The following is a 23,290-nucleotide window of genomic DNA, read 5'->3' on the forward strand; positions in this document are numbered from 1 at the left end:
CCTCAAGACACCCAAGCCATTTCACCAAAGTAGACCTCTTCTGGTGCACCAGAGAGGGCGCTACAACGGAGATTAGGCAAGGAGACCGCGCATCTAGAGCGCCGAGCGAGCGCTGGGTTGCCGTGACAACCCGCGCTGCAGCCCGACAGCTCGACGGCACACGACACGCAGAGGAGCGAGAGGTTTGCTCTCGCTGATCTCCGCGGTCTCCCAGAGTGTCGGGCAGACCCGCGGCTGTGCTTTTACACACAAGCGGCAGCTGGCCAACAACAGAGGGGACTCAAGCTTCCCGGAGAAAGAAGAGTCACGACCGGCGTGTCGACGTGATCATGTTCTCATACGAAAACATGAACCACCCACGAACATCGTTTCAGCACGCGCCCAGACATGTGAAACAGTGATCGTGGCCGTCAGTGAGGACAGGAAACGACCGCATCCAGAAACACACAAATAGAATGTCATCTTTAAAAAGACGCAAGCTCTATTTGTGTAAGCTCTTTTAGGGACTTTACTCTTTTAGAGTGCATAAGTTTTTACTCTCTCACTACCCTTATGGGTGGGGTGGCTGTTCACAGACCACACCCACCCTGCATGTGAGGCCAAGGCACTCTTTATGCATGAGGGTAGTTCTGAGCCGGGGTTGAGCTGCGCTTGTTGACTAACCGTGATCAAAGTCACGGCGCAGGCCTTCGGCCAGACGATGTCCACCTCAGTGGTCCAGAAGCGCCCCCCTGGCTTACCTTGCTGAGGTGCAAGAGGTCGTCAAGCTAAACGCTTTCTCGACACTTCCATCTCACAAGGTGGCCTTTTCGGTGACACTGTCGGGGACTGAGCCCAGCAGTTCTCCTCAGTTAGTGGCAGACCGGGGAGCCTCCCCCGACAAACCATTGAGTTCCTCGTGGGCCCTCAGTCTGCTCGTCGCCAAGGGTGTCGTCCCCTGCAGAATAAAAAAAAAAAAAAAAAAAAAAAAAAAAAACTCCGGCCCAGTCTGCTCTACTGTGTCCGCTGCAGGAAGATGACACCTCCCGTCTCTGCTACTGTTTAAGTGGTTAGTGAAAAATCACCCCTGAGACGGGTGACCCAGAGACGGGTGGGGCTGCTCTCCCCCCCCCGGAGGAGGGCCGGGTGGTAAATCCTGTTGGTTGGGTTTGTTTCTGTTCTCCCGCTGGTCCAACAGCCAGCGGTACCCAAATTTTCAAAAAGAGAGCAGTTCCTCCATCTCTGGGTCTGAAGAGGGCTCGGAGAGCAGTGGGAGGAGAAAAGCCTCACCACTCTCATCCCCCTCTTCCTTCGCCAGAGGGCAGCAGCGTGCAGTCGAGAAGGCAGCAAAGCCTCTCCTGCGCCCCCTGCCCAACCGTGGAACCAGGTAGGTGTTGCACAGCACACTCTGACCCCGCTTCGGGCCGCCTCGCAGAGAGAGCCTCCCGAGCTGCGTCCCTGTGTTCCACCTCGCTGCCTCACTGCGGGTACGCCTGCGGTCCCTTTGATCCCGCCTGTACGGTCTCTGTGAGCCTGGTTAGCGCTCCCCAGTCCGTCTCGCTGGCTCATTCGGACCATCGGGCTCGGCTATGCGATTCAGTTCGCCCAGCGTCCCCCCAAGTTCAGGGGTGTCCACCTCACTGCAGTGAAGGCTGTCGATGCCCGTGTCTTGCGTGCGGAGATCGCGGTCCTACTGGCGAAGGACGCGATAGAGCCGGTCCCTCCAGCCGATATGAGGTCAGGGTTCTACAGTCCCTACTTCATTGTACCCAAGAAAAGCGGTGGGTTACGACCGATCCTGGATCTGCGAGTTTTGAATCGGAGCCTTCACAAGCTACCGTTCAAAATGCTCACGCAGAAATGCATTTTCGAGTGCATCCGTCCCCAGGATTGGTTTGCAGCGATCGACCTGAAGGACGTGTACTTTCATGTTCGATTCTTCCGCGACACAGGCCATTCCTGCGTTTTTGCGTTCGAAGGTCAAGCATATCAGTACAGAGTCTTACCCTTCGGGCTGGCCCTGTCTCCCCGCGTCTTCACGAAGGTCGTGGAGGGAGCCCTTGTTCCCATGAGAGAACAGGGTGTTCGCATCCTTAACTATCTCGACGACTGGCTCATTCTGGCACAGTCCCGGGATCAGTGGTGCGAACACAGGGATTTGGTGCTCAGACACCTCAGCCAGTTGGGTCTTCAGGTCAACTGGGAAAAGAGCAAACTCGCCCCGGTGCAGAGGATCTCTTTTCTCGGTATGGAGTTGGATTCGGTCGAACAGATAGCACGCCTCACAGAGGAACGTGCTCAGTCGGTGTTGAACTGCCTGAATACGTTCAACGGCAGGACAGCGGTTCCACTGAAATTTTTTCAGAGGCTCCTGTGGCATATGGCAGCCGCAGCGGCAGTAACCCCGCTCGGTCTGCTTCATATGAGACCGCTTCAACACTGGCTCCACGGCCGGATCCCGAGATGGGCGTGGCAACGCGGCACGTTCCGGGTGGCAATCACTCAGGAGTGCCGCCAAACCTTCAGCCCGTGGTCGGACCCCTTGTTTCTTCGGGCTGGAGTACCCCTAGAGCAGGTGTCCCGGCATGCTGTGGTATTCACGGATGCCTCTGCCACAGGCTGGGGTGCCACGTACAACGGGCATGCAGTGTCAGGGGTTGGACGGGCCCCCATCTGCATTGGCACATCAACTGCCTCGAGTTGCTAGCGGTACGCCTTGCCCTGAGCCGCCTCAAAGGGCCGCTACGGGGCAAGCATGTACTGGTCCGGACGGACAACACTGCGACCGTTGCGTACATCAACCGTCAAGGTGGTCTACGCTCCCGTCGCATGTCGCAACTCGCCCGCCATCTCCTCCTCTGGAGTCAGAAGCATCTGAGGTCGCTTCGTGCCATTCATATTCCCGGTGTGCTCAACCGTGTGGCCCACGAGCTATCACGAGCTGCGCGGCCAGGAGAGTGGCGACTCCACCCCCAGGTGGTCCAGCTGATTTGGAGAGAGTTCGGAGAGGCTCAGGTAGACCTGTTTGCCTCACCAGAAACCTCCCATTGCCGGTTGTTTTACTCCCTGTCCGGGGAACACTCGGAACAGACGCACTGGCGCTCAGCTGGCCCCGGGGCCTTCGCAAATATGCGTTTCCCCCAGTGAGCCTACTTGCACAGACCCTGTGCAAAGTCAGGGAGGACGAGGAGCAGGTTCTGCTAGTTGCGCCCTATTGACCCAACCGGACCTGGTTCCCAGAACTCTCACTCCTCGCGACAGCCCCTCCCTGGCCCATTCCTCTGAGGAAGGACCTTCTTTCTCAGAGACGGGGCACTCTCTGGCACCCGCGTCCAGACCTCTAGAAACTCCATGTCTGGTCCCTGGACGGGACGCGGAGGTTCTAGGTGACTTACCCCCCGAGGTACTTAACACCATCGCTTCGGCACGTGCTCCATCTACGAGACGGGCTTACGCCTTGAAGTGGAACCTGTTCGTCGAGTGGTGTTCTTCTCGTCGAGAGGACCCCCGAAGATGCTCGATCGGTGTCGTGCTTTCCTTCTTGCAGCAGGGGTTGGAGCGTAGGCTGTCCCCCTCCACCCTCAAAGTCCATACTGCTGCTATCTCCGCATATCATGACCACATAGATGGCAAATCTGTTGGTCAGCACGACCTGGTCGTCAGGTTCCTTAGGGGGGCGAGGCGGTTAAATCCTCCTCGTCCTCCCTCCATACCCTCTTGGGACCTTGCTCTGGTGCTGAGAGCACTTCAGATTGCTCCCTTTGAGCCCTTGCAATCAGCAGACTTAAAGATTCTGTCTATGAAGACTTTGCTGCTGGTTGCATTGGCCTCCATCAAGAGGGTAGGGGACCTGCAGTCTTTTTCGGTCGACGAATCGTGCCTGGAGTTCGGGCCGGGTGACGGCCATGTGGTACTGAGACCCCGGCCTGGCTTGTGCCCAAGGTTCCTACCACTCCCTTCAGGGACCAGGTAGTGAGCCTGCAAGCGCTGCCCTCGGAGGAGGCAGACCCAGCCCTGGCTTTGCTCTGTCCAGTTCACGCTTTGCGACTGTACATAGACAGAACTCAAAGCTTCAGGACCTCAGACCAGCTCTTGTCTGTTACGGAGGCCAGCAGAAGGGAAAGGCTGTCTCCAAGCAGAGGATGGCCCACTGGATAGTGGATGCCATCGCCCTGGCTTACCAAGCTCAGGGCGTGCCCTGCCCGCTCAGGTTGCATGCGCACTCCACGAGAGGCGTCGCATCTTCCTGGGCGCTGGCTCGTGGCGCCTCGCTACAGACATCTGTAGAGCTGCGGGCTGGGCGACACCTAACACGCTCGCTAGATTCTATAGCCTTCGTGTCGAGCCGGTCTCCTCCCGTGTTCTCACCTCAGGTCAGAGGCACGGAGAGGCCCCGGCTTAGTGTCGGCTTGCTGCGCTTACATGCGCTTTTTTCTCCAGAGAGTCCCTACAAGGCAGACCCTGTTGAGTCCTCCGATCTCCCTTCGGCAGCCGACGTGGCGGAACGTCTGGCGCTAGGCCTATACTCCGTTGTATCCTTGAGAACCGGGTTTAGGCTGGGTACCATATGTGTGACCCTACTGGGATCCCATATGTCTAGTTCCACGGTTGCTCCTAAACGAAGCCCGTGTCTTTCCCTCTGGGAGAACCCACCTCTCATCGAGTTGGAGTCACCCCAGTTCTTCCATATGTAGTACAGCCTACGGGTTAGTCCATATGTACTTCTCCACTTAACTCCTTCGGGAAGGATGTGGCTTCCGCAGCGTTCCTTTCCCAGCGGAAGGGTACGCTTTCCCAGCGTTATCCAATAGTCTCACTGAATGGGTTTTGGGGAACAGCAGTGATTGACACTCTCTGTGTTAGCCCTGTCCCACCGTCCGTAGGCAAGGGGGTTCAGGTGGCTTACAACAGAGCGCTGGAAGAGGGCAGCCCCTGTGGCGCTTTGGTAGGGATTCCTATTCGTCGGTCTGTCCGACGTACGTCGAACGTGACCGACTGAATGGGAACGTCTCGGTTACAAAGGTAACCCTCGTTCCCTGAAGGAGGGAACGGAGACGTACGTCCCGTCGCCACAGTCGCTGTACCCCGCTGATGCTGCCGCCTATCCGGTTCGGCTCCTCAGCGAAAACCTGAAGATGCAACGCACCTGCTGCTCGTTATATACCCGCGCTGCGAGGCGAGCAGCTGATGCATATGATTGCATGCCAATGTGCATTGGCTCGTTGTAGTTACACTCGAAGTAGATTGGCCTCTCTAGCGAGATTCCTATTCGTCGGTCTGTCCGACGTACGTCTCCGTTCCCTCCTTCAGGGAACGAGGGTTACCTTTGTAACCGAGACGATCCTGTTCCCCCATTTTTTATAGTGAAAGTATTGGACACTATTGGCCCGTGTATCCAGTTTATAGTTAAAAGTTGTCTTACTAATGGCTATGTTCCATCATGTTTTAAACATGCAGTGATACAGCCTGTGCTTAAAAAGGCTTCTCTAGATCCACTGGTTTTAACTAATTATCGTCCTATTTCTAAGCTTCCTTTTCTTTCGAAGGTACTGGAGAAGGTTGTTTTTCATCAACTCTCTTCCTTTCTAAAGAAGAATGACATATTAGATAGGTTTCAGTCCGGGTTCAGAGCCAAGCACAGCATAGAATCTGCTCTTTTGAAAGTGTTAAATGACCTGTTATTGGCTGTTGATTCTGGAAAATGTGTTATTTTGGTTTTCTTGGATCTAACTGCAGCCTTCAACACTATCGATCACTCTATTTTACTGAAACATCTTGAGCAGTATGTTGGCATTAGGGGAACAGCTTCAAACTGGTTTGTGTCCTATCTCAGGGGGAGATCTTTTTCTGTAGAAATTGAAAACTTCACTTCCTCCTCTGCTCCATTTACATGCGGTGTTCCACAGGGCTCAGTCTTAGGCCCTGTTTTGTTTTCCCTCTATCTCCTTCCATTAGCCAACATTTTTCCAAGCATCAGATTTCATATCACTGTTACGCAGATGACGTACAGCTTTATCTTCCAGTTAAGCCAGATGAAAATACATCTCCCCAGTCATTATTTGAGTGTTTGAGTGAAGTTAAAAGTTGGATGGCAGAAAACTTCCTTCAGTTAAATGATTCTAAGACTGAAGTGTTAGTTTTTGGACATCTGGATTCAGCCAATATCCTCTCAAAAACTTTGGGTCCTATAACTAACACTGTAGGTGCCAATGCAAGAAATTTGGGAGTTATTTTTGACCCATTGATAGGGTGTAAATATGTTGCTATGTTGTTAGGGTGTTCTGGATGGTTGCTAGGGCACTGATATGCAGTTGATAGGGTGTAAATGTGTTGTTATATCATTGCTAAGGTGTTCTAGGTGGTCGCTAAGGGGTTGTTAGCGCACCACTTTGAATTGCTTTTGTGACTGTCACGACTTTTTCCAAACAGGTTTACCAAACACTAATTTTTCACGCAAACAGGAAATCCTGACGTTTGGAAAGCGCAAGCATGTGTCACTGCTCTGACTCAATGAACCATTTTCAGGGTAAGCAACTTCCAGCAATTAAGAGCATGTATTCTCAGTATGCTTCTGTAAGGTGCTTTATGGGCTTATAACTCATTTTCTTTTCATAAGCAACAGTGTCGAGGGGTCTCGTATCTCGGCGCACACAGAGACTGTGATTACGGCTGTACGGCTCCATCTCGGTAAGTCGACGTGAGGCTGACAAACGCTTGACTGTGACAAGAGAATCATTACAGCGGGAGTCGACTTAATCACACAAACTGATGGATTCTGGGAATGTTGGGCTCTTGTAGCTCACAGACATTTTAATATCGATCCGTGCAATAGAATGTAATCCATCAGTACTCTCATATTCATCTCTGGGGGATGCGAGGAATTAAACGCTAAAAGTGTTTATCAGTTTTGGTGAGAATACAGAGAGGTGCTTTGGGACGCTCTCTACCGCAGTCGATCAATAATTCCACAGAGGAGAGAAATACAGTGCGCGCAGCACTATAAAAGCTGTTTTCTTTTTAAGAGACTGTTTAAAACCTGAAGGACATGGAGCACTTCATGTTGCAGCAAGATGAATCTAGATGAATCTATCATAATAAAGACATTTATCTGTGCGCACAAAGGATCCAAACGCCTCCTGGATTTTATTATACTGCAGATTTTTTGAATGTACAACTGAGAGATGCTGTGCTTGAATGAACCTAATTGGCTGGGCTTTGTATTAGTTTGACTAATTATCATTAAACAGGAAGTGCTGGAGTCGAAACGCTACATCCTGTCTGGTAGCAGCAGTCTCAATAATCCATAAACGGAAATGATATATGACGTCTACAAGCATACACTTTCTGTAACTGCTGGGCAATTAGTGAAAGAGCAACAGTAAACACTTTAAAATAATTACAGCAATAGTCCATATTGAAACTGGAAGTATGACGTGACTGGTTGACTCTTGGGGTTCAGATACGCTGTTTCAGCAGCAAAAACATCCTCTATGTCAGCATATAATGCTTTACTCTTTTGGCAAGATACCTGTGACAACCTGCGAGGAGCTACTAGAAATAATACTGCAATCTAGAAATAATTCATTGCAATCTAGAATAAAATTCATTCATATATATTTATATTGATTTAAATCTGATTAAAAGCCTGCATTTAGAGTTTATGTAGAACATTTATGTGCAGTGACACAACATGACCATTTGTCTAGTTTGATAGTTTTAAACAAGACAAATTAACTATTAACAACACTGCATAATATATTAAGACACCCCTAAGTGAAATTCTCATGGAGTTCATGTGGATAGTGTGATTAACTCTTTCCGGGATTCCTCAAGCGTTTAACCAGCCGCTGTATCAAAGGTGATTTTGATGACGTTGATGATGAACATGTGAAGGCCATGTGATTGATTGGAATTGTTTCTCACCTGTACAGGAGTAATCATCGATACGGATGAATCCGGTGTGGCAGATGCACATGAAGGAGCCGGCGGTGTTCACACACTGCGTGTTCTCCCGGCAGTAGTGCCTCCCCTCCGCACACTCATCGATATCTGCACAAACACATCAGATCAGCAGAGCCTCAGACGGGGGTGAAGACTTTAGCATGAAGCTGAGGGGCTGCTAATCGAAACCCCGCTAGCTTGAAGCCGCTAGTCAAAGACTTTTACCATGATGTGGTCGAGATATCAAATATTTACAATATATTCAATATTTGTCAAGGAAAGTTTAGTTAGCTATATAGCACATTTCAAGGATTCAAGGACTTTTGTACTGGATTCAAGTGCCCTTATTATGAATTCTGTAACTTTTTAAAAGGCATTATGCACCGCTAGGGAAAGATGAAATCTGTGACATTTTCCCGGGAAAAAGTTTGGAGGAAACGGAGGGCAGAGTGATCGCCCTGCTCATGTGTCATGACTCCTTGAATTTATCGCAGCGAGATCAAATAAAAGGTATTAAATCAAATCTCATAGACTTACAGATCTAATAAAAAGCCTTATGAATTTTCACCAGTGCCGAACTGCTGCATTTGTGATGAATTCAGAGTGGCTTTATGGCTCAGGACTTCAAATGAAACTTTAACCCGATTTACTTCGAACTCGCGTCCTTCAGCATAACCTCAGCCGCTTCTCTTCTGTAACTCACTTAGGTCGCGTGATTAAACTTCCTGTTATTTAAAGGAATAACCAGGAATTATTATCCCACAGTAACGAAAGAACTCGCAAATATTGCCTGGAACGAATCAAACAACCTTTTTTGCAACTCCTGTTATCCATCAGATTGCTCTGATACCGCAGTACGTACAAGCAGACTAGTTTTTCTCTAGTTTTTACCAATCTTGACACTGGTCCATGCATAGCAGGGTTAATATAGTAAATTGAAACTAAAACTAGGATCATAAAACACATTTTTTGTTGAAAAAATGAAAACTAAAAAAAATTCTACTTTTTTCTCATAATTTCGACTTATTAATCTCATTATAATGACATAAAAAGAAATCTAAATAATGATTTAGTATTGTCATAAATGCCAATTGCCAATATAATATTTATATTTCATTTAACAGAAATGTTTTTAATAGTTTTAGTTGTTTAAGTTTTAGTTGACAATAATAACCCTCTTGCCAAGGCAACATTTCTCATTTTCATTTAGTTTAACTTGATGTACTAAAACTGAAATACAATCACAAAAAACATCAAAATTACTAAAACTCACTAAAATGAAAATGAAAACAGAAAATATAAAAATAAAAACTAATTAAAAATATTGATAAAAAACTACATATGATAGATGATGCTAAAATATCACTTTTTCATGCAACCACAGCAAAGCAGTGTTTTCAGCCTCTTGAAGAGCCTTGAAGATGTTTGAGGATTGGAGCTTTTGTTAGTCGCTGATCATTGCGGCCTATAGAGCGTCTTCACTCCGGTTTCCCTCTACATCATATTAGCATTGGAGGAGATAACGAAATAGAAGGGAAATCCATCTTCTTTTTGGTTTTTTTTGTCCTGTGTTCTCCGCAGCGAAGGGAAATCAGTCACAGCTAAGTGCACATGAATCAGGGCTGAAGGAGACACATGGTCTGCTTCAGAGTAAATGTGGACGAGGATCTTGACAGGAGTAAACAAGTAAGGCATGGGATAAACAGCCAAGATAAACGATCTAACCCACGGTATTACAAGCGATTAAACCAGAGCGTACGAACAGTGTGTTGTGGTTTTTCTGATGATAATATCAGTAACCTAACAGTTCAAATATAGCATAGGCCAAATTAACTTCAAAATACACAAATAACTAGTGGTTGATATATATATATATATATATATATATATATATATATATATATATATGCGTAATTACATATATATACACATACATTATATGATGTTAATTCATATATTATATAATGTATATGATTATAAAAGATTGTGAGATTTGAGCTGATAAATTATATTTTAATAGTTGATCAACCTCAAGATTAAATGGTCAGCTGCATTTCATTATTTCCTTTTAGCATTGTTTTTCCCCGTTGACCGTGACTGATCAGAACAGATCTGCCCTTTCGGGTCGCGGCCCACCAGAGAAGCGGCAGTTTGTGTGTCATTTGGGCCAAGACGCCTTCATGCTGTGGGTGGCATTATGTGTTTTCTATCTGCCTTATTTTCCTCCTGCTGTCTCGCTCTATCTCTCAGCTCCAGTGCTGTCTGTCTGCCGGTGGGAAGATAACACACGGTGTGTTTGCCTGACAGACCCAGTGCTAAAATAAACCATTCACCTCCCACGGATCTGTGGCTGCCGTCCCAAACACAGGTGCGCCGCACTGAAACACACACACATACACACAGAACCAAAATTCACCAACCGCTGGAGTCTCACAACACCTGCAAATACTAGAGATCAGCAAAACCACAGCTAAAATGACAAGTCGTCCAGTTGGGCTTAAGAAACATGACGCTACATCGGCCAAATTAGATGATGTTTCTTTTATACGTCTTTGGAGTCTAAGAGGATTTGTGTGGAAGCCCATTTCTGCCACATAAGAAAAAAACAACACGCTTCTGTAAATTATAGTTATGACATAAAAAGTCAAAATTATGACATACCAAGTAAAAAATATGACTTAAAAAGCCTTAAAAAAAAAGAAAAAAAAAAAAAAGAAAAAAAAATCATATATATATATATGTATATGAAAAGTCAAAATTATGACAAAAAGTTACTTAAAAATTCATAATTATGACAAGTTGAAATTGACAAAAAGTCAAATTTATGACATTAAAAAGTCAAAATTATAACATACCAAGTTTAAATTCAGACTTAAAAAGTCAGAATTATGACAGATTGACAAAAAGTCGAAATTATGACAACCTGTTTAAATTCTGGTTTAAAAAGTTGTAATTATGACATTAAAAAGTCAAAATCATGACATGAAAAGTCAAAATGATGACATTAAAAAGACAAAATTATGACATAAGTCGAAATTATGACAAATGTATAATTATGACAACTTGAAATTATGACTTTAAAAGTCGTAATTATGACAGTCAAAATTATGACAAAGTTGAAATTACTTAAAAATTCATAATTATGACAAGTTGAAATTGAAAAAAGTCAAAATTATGACGTTAAAAAGTCAAAATTATGATGTTAAAATCAAAATTATGATATACCAAGACTTAAAAAGTCAGAATTATGACAGATTGACAAAAAGTCGAAATTGTGACAACCTGTTTAAATTCTGACTTAAAAAGTTGTAATTATGACATTAATAAGTCAAAATTATGACACAAAAATTCAAAATTATGACGGTAAAAAGACAAAATTATGACATAAAGTGAAAAATTGTGACAAAACGTTGAAATTACTTAAAAATTCACAATTATGACAAGTTGAAATTGACAAAAAGTCAAAATTATGACGTTAAAAAGTCGAAATTATGATATACCAAGTTTAAATTCTGAGTTAAGTTGTAATTATGACAATAAAAAGTCAAAACTGAGTCAAAATTACGAAATAAAAAGTTGAAATTGACATAAAAAGTTTAAATTATGACTTTAAAATGTATAATTATGACAAGTTGAAATTATGACAAAAAGTTGAAATTCTGACTTTGAAATTTATAATTATGACAAGTTGAAATTCTGACTTTAAAAATCATAGTTATGACAAAAGTCTAAATGATTTTGTAAATGATTTTTCTCCATTGATGGCAAAAAAAGTTTTTTTTAAAAAAAAGACATACTAAAGTCAAAATTATGATTTAGTATGTCTTTAAAAAAAAAACTTTTTTGACTATTTATGTCATTCTTATGACTTGGTATGCCAAATGTAACTTTTTATGCCATAATTTCGACTTTCTATTTCAGAATTTAGATTTTTCCCCCTCATAATTATGATTTACCAAAGCATGTTTTTTGTCTTATGTGGCAGAAATGAGCCTTCATAGATTTCAGCATCCTGACAGTGCAATAGTTACACTTACTGTTGGCACTCATGAGATGAATGTTTGGCTAGTTATCATGAGTAGTTAGTCCCTGCTGGTAGATGACGTTACACCCTCCTTCTGCTCCATCTCTTTCTCCATTGATGGACATTTAGAATCAGTGTTATTTATTTATTTATTTATTTATATTTTTTAATGAGGTAACATTTTAAATAAGAGCTACAAATATATTTCATTACAAACATAAATATATTTTTCAGGTATTTTTACACTGTTAGGTTAAAAACCCTCTCTGAGAAGTGTTGAAAAAGCTAAAATAAGAAGTTGACCTCACTAATCAGTTGCTGGACTGGTAATGCGGTCAGTGTATAACATACACATGATCTTAGCAAGGTTAAGTTCCTCTATACGTTCAAATGAAGGAAAGAGCGCATTGATTTCTTTAGTGTTCACTAAACACCCGAGCCTCATCTGAAAGATCAGCGTCCAGTGCTTAAGAAATAACCTGTCGTGCTTCTACTAATGATCCAGTTTAACGTGTGCAGACAGACCTCAGTCATTAAGACCCACTCAAACACAGTGTCCTTCCTGGCCAAGAGAAGAAACCTTGAAAGTGCCTTAAATAATTAATGAGATTTGGCAAGATGACAACAAAGCGGCAATAACATGAAAAGGTGGCGCTGACAACTAGTCCTCGGAAAGCGTGACTATAGTCTCATTAACTCGCTCTCGCAGCCAATAAATCACGCTACTATCTGAAGAGCTTCTTTGGCATTCGGAGGCAGAAGCAATAAAGTGAATAAACTTCCCGGCGCCGCAGCGAGAACGAATGGACTCTGGCAGGCCATATTAATCCTAATGAATTGTTTTGTCTCGTATAAAGTGCTCTTTTAACGGAAAACGAAGCTGTGCGACTCATAGAGCGGGTGCATCCCGCGAGATCCGAGGAGAATAGACTGACAACAGCCTCTCGTTTGTCATCAGACGCAGCCCTCGAAGAATCCCACATGGTAATCAATTGTCATTTACGCCACAGAAGTCTGGAGTCCGGGGAGAAAAGAAGAGACAGCTTAAGATGCTAGCTGGAGCACGGTAGGTGGTTTTCAGCCGGTCTAAGCTGGTTGAGCAGCAAAAACCAGCTCAGACCTGCTCCTTGTTCCAAAACACAGCAACCGGCTTAAGACGGATCAGACTATGAATAGACTATGACTTTGAAAGAAAGCAGAAATGAGTTGTGAGAATATATATATATATATATATAAATGAGGAATGAGAATCCAGAGTCATGGAATCTGTGATTATGTTTGATTGTTTAATTAAGTGTATTATAAATATAGTTGTGGTAGCTGCCAAATTACAAACAAACAAAATTTATTCATGCATTCATTCATTTTCCATTTTTATATGTATGTATTTTTTTATTTTTTTTCATAAATTTTATTTTCTATTTTTGCATTTTATTTATTCATTCATTCATAAATTTTATTAATTTTCCATTTTTGGCCTTTTTACTTTTCATTCATTCATTTACAAATTGCATCCATTTTCCATTTTTGCATTTTATTTATTTATTAATTTATTAAATTTCCATTTTTGCATTCATACATTTATTCATTCATTCATAAATTTAATTAATTTTCCATTTTTGGCCTTTTTACTTTCCATTCATTCATTCATATTTATTTATTTAATCTATTTATGCATTTTTACTTTTTTAACAGGGAAAGTATGAAAAGAAAAACACATTATTTATTTATTAACCATTAATTTTATATTTATTTTATATTTGTGCCATTTTTTTTTTATTTTTTTATTCATGCATTTCTTCATTAATTAATTTTTCCTTTCTAATGAAAATGAGTCTGGGAGAGACAGACATTTAATCCGTCCAATGGGCCTCATTCATGTATTAATTTGATTATGTAAATAGTTGCAGAATGTGAATTCCTACATAAACTGTCACACAGAAATTCATTCTGCTAGTGCTTCATCAATGAGGCCTATTTCATTTAATCTAAAATTTTTTCCACTTGAAATCCGAGTGATCGACACCAGTACAACCAATTGAACGAGCTCACTGAATTAAAGAGCCCATATTATGCCTTTCTCAAAGTCTTGATGTTGTTTTTGGGCTCTGCTAGAACAGGTTTTCATGCTTGAATGTTCATTATTTTTATTGAACAGGGAGTTCAGAATCAGTGACACTGATATAGAGAATAACTCCCGCTTTTTCATGCTCAAACATCAACATTACACACTAAAGAAAGATGAACATGGAAAAATCACTTTAAATATGCTCTCTATTCTGACGGCTTCCGGATGTTCAGCCCTACAATCTTCCCTAAACCAGCGTCAGTTTCAGCTGTCGCTCTCATCTCATCTAATTACATTTGGGATTCAACTGCACTTTTACAGTCAGCGCCAATTACCCCCGATCACCTACAGACATTTCCTGCTCAGACCTGCAGGAAATGACATTGTGCGCCGGGTTCATGCCGCAATCAGCCTGTCAGTTAATGTACACGCTGCTTTTGATATATTTCATTTAAATGGCTTGAATAACTGCAAATTAACAAGGTGAACTCAAGCCTCCACGGCGTCAAGGACATCCAGCTATTCTGCAGGTTTTAAGAGACTTGAATGGATTTTTCATCTGCAGATCTACTACAGCTTAAGAGCAGGAAATTTATTTAAACATTGCAGTTTTAAAAAAAAAACAGATCATGTGACACTGAAGACTGGAGTAATGATGATGAAAATTCAGCTTTGCATTGCAGGAATAAATTACACTTTACTATATATTCATATAGAAAAAAGCAATTTTAAATCGTAAAAATATTTCACAATTTTTCCTGTATTTTTGATCAAATAAATGCAGCCTTGGTGAGCAGAAGATGCTTCTGATCTACTGTAACTCCCAGTGAGAAGCGTTAAACGGCTGCGTCTCTGTCTGGAATAATCAGGACACACTTCGCCCTTCAGTCCATCTCTCTCTCTCCAGCGGCACACGACTGAAACCTTTATTATGCGCCAAAGCAGCGTGAATCTACTCAAGCAGGGCGTGTGTGAAAGAGAAGCTGTAGGAGGGAGTGCTGTATTCCCTCGAGCTCACGCCCTACAACATCACGCATGAAATATTGAAACGGGACTGATCTCATCAGCACAGACACGAGCTATTTTTATCTTGCCAATGCTCATGACGCCTTTAAAGAACTACGTAGCGCTTCTTGAGAGAGACTCCGAGCTCCTCCAACTGCATAATGAAATAAGGAAACGTGTTTCTGAATCTCCTGATGCTGGAGATGGTGAGACGACGACAGGAAAGTTTCGCCTCTGTGGTGTTTGGGGATTTGCAGTAACAGTTGATGAAATTTAGCATGTTCTGGTTCAACATCACGGGTTTGAATCTGAGGTTGTTTGGTCACCGGACACATTATCCTGCTGACTCATGTTGATATCAGGTGAAATGAGGCCATATGATGACTTTATATACAACCTGTTGAACATTTGATTTATGTTTATAACAAACTATTTAAATACATACACATACCTATATATACCTATATATATATATATATATATATATATCCGAAAAACACAGATAATGTACTGGCAGAAAATTACCAGGACATTATCCAGCAATTTTACGGACATTTCCGTTAACCCTAAAACAACAGAATATATATATATATGTTTATTTCTTCATTTATATTAATATTATGCATTTAATATCACTTTTTCAAACTGTGATATGTGAATTTAAATAAATAAATAATATATATATAAAAGTATAATAAGATTATATTAAACACATTATAACAGTTTGAATATATTATATAACAGTTTAATTTATTATAGTATTTTATCTTATTAAAATTAATTCAAAGTTTTAATTTTATAATATATATTTATTTATAATTTAATATATATTAATATATTTATAATTCAATTAATACATATAAACACTTTAATAAATATATATTTATTTAAATAAAATATTTATGTATTTATATTTTTATTAATATTATAGTTTTGTTTTAAAATGTGTTTTCACACCAATGTCAGACTGAGTCATTTATTCATTTAAAATGAATCATCTGAGTTTATAAAGATCCAAATTTATAAGTAATTGATCAAATAAAAGGAAGCATCACATGAGGATTATACAAAAAAATCCATAAACACATTATTATTACAATATTAATTATTTGTAATTAAACTTATAGCAAAAACTGAGATAATAATATGTGCAGCCACCGTGAGATATGATTTCAGTCCTACCGCCCAGCTATGAAAACGATGTTTATTGTATTAAACAACCAGAATGTGCAAATGCCTTCAATTTATGAAACTAAAAGCAGATATTTTCCTCCAGCTAATGATGGAAACCTCAGCGCCAGGTGTTACATCCAAACCAGCAAGGTTAAAAAGAAAGAGGTGACAAATGAGTCTGGAAGTGGGACACTGCTGGTGTATCCGTCTCACCAGCCAACATTTCTGGGTTACACATGGCCTTTTTTATTTTGCCTTTCTATTTCAAAACACATCCGTGCTTTGATTTCTTCTCCTGCTGTTCCCTTTTCCGTCGGTTTCGTCGAACTAGATCGGACAGTGTCCAGAACGGGGTCCCGAGGGAACGTTTAGGCAGAACCTACCGTCGAATTTGCTTTAAGCCGCCGTGTCTGATAGCATCTTTAATTATTCATATCCTCCTGGTCTTTGATAATTACCTGACCGGCCGTGCACGTGAGCATCGGCTGGGTCATCCGCACGCATCTCCCGGGTTTATTTTTAGCCGGCGAGATGAACAGGTTTCATTAGAGATCCGACTGATGTGCGGGGAGGTGAGGGGGGCGCAGCGTCCCCAGAAACACAGCCGGAGTCATTAGACATTCAACAAAAGTAGGCCATCCGCGGCTCGGCTCGGCTTTGAGAGGGGAAAAGGAGGATGAGGAAGGTGGAGGGGAAAGACATTGATGACTTACTCTCACCGATACGCAATTGCAGCCAATTAAGATGCCAAAGCAGGAGAGGAATCTGACGGCTTCTAGTCGTGCATCAATAATGCCGCTTGGTTAATTAGTCATGTGCATGAAAAACAACACAGATAAGGGAGGATTCTTTATTTTAAGAGCTGTCAATCAATTCAGAAATGTCACTGAATAAATTATAGAATAACAAGATATAATGATCAATTAGTCAAACTAATCGCATATCAATGTGATGGATTATTTTGTGTTTTTTAGACGAGAAAAGCATCAAATACATCTCAACATATTGTTGTATTTCATTTTCACATAGCGTTTTGTTCATGAATGTAAATAAATCTTTCCTGTTTTTCAGCATCTTACGTCATGAGCGTTGACAGCCGACTCAAACAGGATGGTCGGAAAATTCCTTATTGCTGAATTTACATACCATTTATTATATTTATATTAGTTATTAATAATATATTATCTACAATATGTTAATATTGCATTATTATTATAATATTTATTGTGTAGTAATTAATTGTACTAAATATTGACACATTTCTGTACTAATAAAAACTTCTAAAGTAGCAATCCCTAAAGTAGTAGATACTTTAAATAATATATATATATATATATATATATATATCATACATTAAATATTACATTTATATATATATATATATATAAATTAAACATTTTAAATTACATATATAAATTAAAATACACACACACACACATATATATATATATATATCATACATTAAATAAAATATTTAATATATATGTGTGTATATATATATATATATATATATATATATATATAAATTAAATATTTTTAATTAGATATTTATATATATTTAAATTAAATATATAAATAAAAATACGCAGACGCATATATATCTCATACATTGAAATGTATATATATATATTACATTTAATATATATATATACATTACATATTACATGTTGGCTGACATTAGCTTCATATCGGAAGCATTGAAATAATTTCCTCTTTAATGGTGACCTATTTTATGTCAACACTTGATTCTGCAGCATTTTAACAAGGGAAAAATCCAATTATCACAAGAAAAGCCATTATACACATGTCCTGGAATAATAATGTATATCCTGGAATATTAAAATCAGCCAGCGGCTCTAATGCTGTTAAAATTCCTGTTCCTCAGCTTGCTGTAATTATGATTCATTTCCCGCAGTGTATGCGCATGCAAATGCCACACGTGTTCTGCAGCAACATGGCCAGGAAATTAACAGGTTATCTGTCAGATCAGCTGACCCGATTGATTGACGCCTCACCTTCGCAGTACGCGCTGTCCTCGCGCAGCGGCCGGAAGCCGTTCTTGCAGCTGCAACTAGCGCCGGCGTCTAAGTTCACGCAGGCTGAGTTCTCCATGCAGATGTTGTCCTCGGCGCAGAAGTCGTGACCTTTAACCCCAGATAGAAGAGTTGGATTTATGTTTATGGACTTATGCTACTAGAATCACTGAACCGCTAAAGGTCAGTCAAAGGTCAAACTAATTACACCGATCATCGTACATACTGTAGCAATCAGCAACTTCTCGAAGAGGTTTTCTGTACAGAATGAAGTCAGATATCCTTACGTACCTCTGCAGACTTTGCAGCATCTGTCTGTGAGTGTGATCTGATCAGATTCAGCACAGGTGAGCTGTGGACAGTCTTCAGTGTTCGTAACTCTATGCATCGTGCGATCCTGAAAAAATTTGATACACACATGTTTGTGTGTGTATTCTTTTGCATATAAAGTTTAGGGCTGTCAAAACTGTTTCATTTAAACATGTAAAATATTTGCTAATACAATTAGTGCAGCACTGGTTTTTTCCTGGCATTCCTTTAGCTTGCGTTACCTTATATGATCATTTTATCATTCATTCAAGTGCTTTTAAACCATTCAAGCGTGATTAGACTTAAAGATATACTGGTGCGATGTCTGTGATGAGGCTCACTCTAAACGCGCACGCAGAAAGCCGCTCCAGGCAGCGTGTGAGTACTGCATTGGGTTCTTTAAGTATCCTTGTAAGCACAGTCTTAAATGAGTTAAAAAGTCTTAAATGGCCATAAAGAGTTGCGAGAACATCGGATGTGTGTCTACAGAGCCCTTAAAGAGACATGGTGATTATAAATTATAGGAAAAATATGTTGATGCTTTTGCGTTCCCCAGAGAAACTTTTGTTCTTTGCGAGCGAATGCAAAGTTTCTCGAGGAACGCAAAACACACACACACATACATATATACACATTTTTGTGTGTTTTATACCAATATATAGAAGCAGTTGTAAAGATTTGTACCCTGCATTCAAACAGCTGGCAGAGTCCAGAGGGATGATGAACAGCACAACGGTGTCCTTCCACCAGCGTCTGCTCCGAAAACAAGCACATCACTGCAGAAAAACACAAACAAACATAAACAAACACGCAGATACACTCCTCCATAAAAGAACATATTCTCTACTGATTTACCACTGGTTTTGTTAATACAATAAAAGTGAATTGGGTCCAAAACAACATTAAGGCCGTTCACACTAAGGACGATAACTATAACGATAAAGATATCGCTCTAAAAATCATTCTAAATGTAAAAGAATAGCAGAGTCCACAGCACAACTATTATGATAACGGCACAGAGGAACAATATCATTGAAATTGATTTCAGAACTTTTTCTAGCTGAAGAACGATAGAAACACTGACAGCCAATCAGAATTTATTCTGCTTTTAGGAGCTTGAGCATTTAAAGTGACAGATGACAAAACTGCAGCACGCTTAGAATGAAGAGAACGATATCGTACGCTGGTGTCAACGATAATATAGTTATCGTTAAAGCTATCATTCTTGGTGTGAACGAGCCTTTAGAACCAATTTGACTTTGACTGTATGGACAAAAAAAATGTTTTATCTGTAGAGCACTTTTACAGAAATTCATATGTTAATGTTTATAATACCTTAATGCCTCACATTGAGCAGTTTAGAAATGGGTGATAGTACCGTTTACATTTGGAGACCATCAAACAGATGAGATTGGCTTTATGTGACTTGTTGTCACTTAAGAGTAGTAATTAGTTTTGAGTCTGAAACATTTTCAAAATATCTTCTTTTACGATCCATAGATGAAATAATGTCCTACAGGTTTGGCATGAGTAAATGATGACAGAATGATGATTTCTGGGTGAACTATCCCTTTAAGCTCACTTTACTTTGTGTTATTTAGTGCTGGATAGTTAGTTTGAATATTTGGAAAGTTTCAAACAAAAGCATGACGTGACTCAGCAGAAAACACAAGCAGCACAAATGAAACCTGCACTATTAATGTGAGCAGTAGAAATGCTACGGTATGGAAATTTGGAGCTAAACAAAACAGCAAACAACCAACGATTACAAGACGTCTGAGGCGATAATTGCTCCCAGGACAGCAATTATTTCCTCCTCTGACTTTAAATACAGACTAAACCTCACAGAGAACCTTTCATACAGATTAAATGAATCGTTTCTGCTGTTTGCTACAACAATCACCAATGATTCCCTGAAATCATGTGTCTTTTCGAGAAGAAATGAGCTGAAGTTATTACTGTCCGTTTGCCTGTGTGCATGTGGACATATCTGCTTTTATTTAGTTATCACCATTAGGCATTAAACACGTCTTGAACAGTAATTATACTAAGTGAATTTCATAATTAAAGCACTAGTAGATCATGCATAAACACCATATTATTTAATTGCAGGTTTGTGTTTTTGTTCCAGGATGAAGTTTGCCAGTGTTTGGTGGAAGAAACGAATGTACACAGTTTCTCGGCACAGTAGGAGATCGACACGAGCCGAAAATAGCAGCCAAAACGCTCTGGAGAGAAATATTCTCCAGAAACAGAAGACTGAGAGATGCTTTGAACCAAACGGCCACAAACACTATCAGAACAATAAAGAAACCTTTATAGATATCTGATGAAAACAATCTGTCGTTCCAAAAGGAGCATGTGTCAGCTAAATTACCACAGATGAAAAAATACTTAGAAATGAATCTTTAATGTTTACTGTGAGTGAACAAGTCAGCTGAAGCTCTGAAATAGAGTTCAGGGTTGAACCAGTCGTTTCTAATTGGTGTGGAAAGTTAACTATTAACTACTGCTAGCTTGTAGCTAATTGAGTACTCAGTTTGGTTCAACCATTTGTTCTGAAAATCAACTTGAAATGGTTTTTGCAACCCATTTTTCTGCTGTAATGTGATTCATTTCCAAGTGAATCGATATTCAATGAGAAGATCATCAGAAATATGTTCACATATTTGTAGACAGGAAGCAGATAACTTCTAACGTGTTGCGTTGTTTGCACATTAATTAACATTAATTGCATCATGTAACCGTCATGATATATATAGTATATATATATAGTTATATAGTATATACTGTATTTATATATATATATATATATATATATATATATATAGTTTAACATATATTAAAAATAATAAAACATTTTATGTATAGATCACCTTCTACTATACTGTATTTTTTATATACATAATAATATATATTTATAAATAAATTGTCATTTCAGTTTATACATAAAAATGGGAAATATGAGATCAAGTTGAAATATAACAAATAGTATATTTAGCATGTAATAAATAGTAGATTTAGTCACCCTGATATAATTAGCATATTTAAACATTTATGTAAATATATGCAAATTAATTTATGTAAATAATAAATATTCATTAACCGTATATAAAATTAATCAGGTGCAACAAGCTGAAATTTTTTTTTATATTTTTTATGTTGAAAGCAGGCATACTTGGTTAAATGTGTATGTAATATTTAATTTATATATGGTGATATGTTTTTATTTTATGTAATTTTACGCTACTCCCATGCTAAGGCTAACTCAGTTAAAACGAAGGGGTTTTGCTGCAGAAATGAGCGCTAACTCAGAAATTAGCATGGATATCAACTATGACTAATAATACAGCAGGGTCATCTTCACTTCTTAATTATAACTGAATAAATTAGCTGTGACGATAATGACCCGTATCAAAACACTGGGCTTCACAGACGGCAGCTCATCAGACGATGCTAACTGATTTATTCCTCAGTATTGAGCATGAGGACAGAAGAACAGACTCTGCGATTGTGTTTCCACTTCATATAGCTCGTATAGAAACAGCTTTTTGTCTATAAAGTGGCTCAAGATGTTTAAAATCAAATATGCATTTGCATAACCCTCGCAGGACTGCGTGTTTATTGGCTTGTGATAAATAATTTATTTGAATATGTAAATGTGCAGCTTGACACCTCTGGAGACGGAGTGTGGGTGTAGCTTAGCAACACAAGTGTGTGGTCAGTTGTCAGGCAACACTGTGGAGGCGGTTGTAAGGAGAGTGTGTGTGTGTGTGTGTGAGCGTGTGAGTGAGGGAGTGAGTGAGTGAATGTGTGTGTTAGTGTGCGTGTGTGAATCTGTGTGTGTGTGAGTGTGCGTGCGTGCGTGTGTGTGTGTGTACTTACACTGGCACTCTTTGCAGCAGGTTCCTGACACATACGCCGGGGCCGTACCATCAGGACACTCGAGCAGGGGGCACAAAATCTTCTCACATCGGACGGTCCCATTCTACAGAAGTTCAAACGTTCAGTCAGTGCTGCTAGAACTACTGTGAGTAGCTTGTAGTAATGCTAAAGGTTGTTAAACTACAGTCGAGATTGAGTTTTGAGTTTGCTGCAGAACAATGCAACACAGTGATTTCTGCTAGGATGGTTCATAAGAATGACCCTGATTTGCTAAATGATTTGTTAAACGATTGGTGAAATGATTCGCTAAATGATTCAAACAATGATTTGCTAAACGATTAATTTAATAATTTTCTGAAAGATTCTCTAAATGATTCACAAAATGTTTCACTAAACAATTTGCGAAATGATGCACAAAATGATTCGCTAAATGATTTACTAAATAATTTGCTGAATGATTCTCTAAATTGTTCACAAGGGGCTGCATCCGAAATCACATACATCCCTACTATGTAGTAGGCGAAAAACAGTATGTGGCACAAGAAGTATGTAGTGTAGGCAAAAAGTACCTGGATGACCACTACTTCCTATGAGATTCTGAAGTGCACACGATGGACACTTTACTATCCCATGAGGCCACGGGAGAGTATTTATGAATGGCAGTGAAGTGACACAACTGACGCTGGTAGGTCACATGATAATGACATCATGGCGAATGTAGTACGTCTGGATTACAATCATACTACACACTCATACTTTATAGAACATACTTTTTTAGTGGTCGCGAAATAATTACTTATTCAAAATAAGTACCTACTCAAGAGAGTATGAGATTTCAGATGCAGCCAAAATGTTTAGCAAAATGATTCGCCA

General features: G+C 40.3%; 1 protein-coding gene across 2 annotated transcripts in view; it reads right to left on the reverse strand.

The window, feature by feature from the left end:
• nell2a (neural EGFL like 2a) overlaps positions 1 to 23,290 on the reverse strand; it is a 90,263-nt gene that overhangs the window by 38,325 nt on the left and 28,648 nt on the right. For both annotated transcript variants that reach the window (XM_051885067.1, XM_051885066.1), the window contains exons 9-13: positions 22,418 to 22,520; positions 19,217 to 19,308; positions 18,515 to 18,620; positions 18,206 to 18,334; positions 7,903 to 8,028 (exon numbers count right to left, since the gene is read on the reverse strand). In XM_051885067.1, the coding sequence (XP_051741027.1) occupies positions 7,903 to 8,028; positions 18,206 to 18,334; positions 18,515 to 18,620; positions 19,217 to 19,308; positions 22,418 to 22,520 (556 nt within the window). The remainder of the gene's footprint in view (positions 1 to 7,902; positions 8,029 to 18,205; positions 18,335 to 18,514; positions 18,621 to 19,216; positions 19,309 to 22,417; positions 22,521 to 23,290) is intronic.

Source organism: Ctenopharyngodon idella, chromosome 24, assembly GCF_019924925.1.
Source record: "Ctenopharyngodon idella isolate HZGC_01 chromosome 24, HZGC01, whole genome shotgun sequence".
Classification (NCBI taxonomy): Eukaryota; Metazoa; Chordata; class Actinopteri; order Cypriniformes; family Xenocyprididae; genus Ctenopharyngodon; species Ctenopharyngodon idella.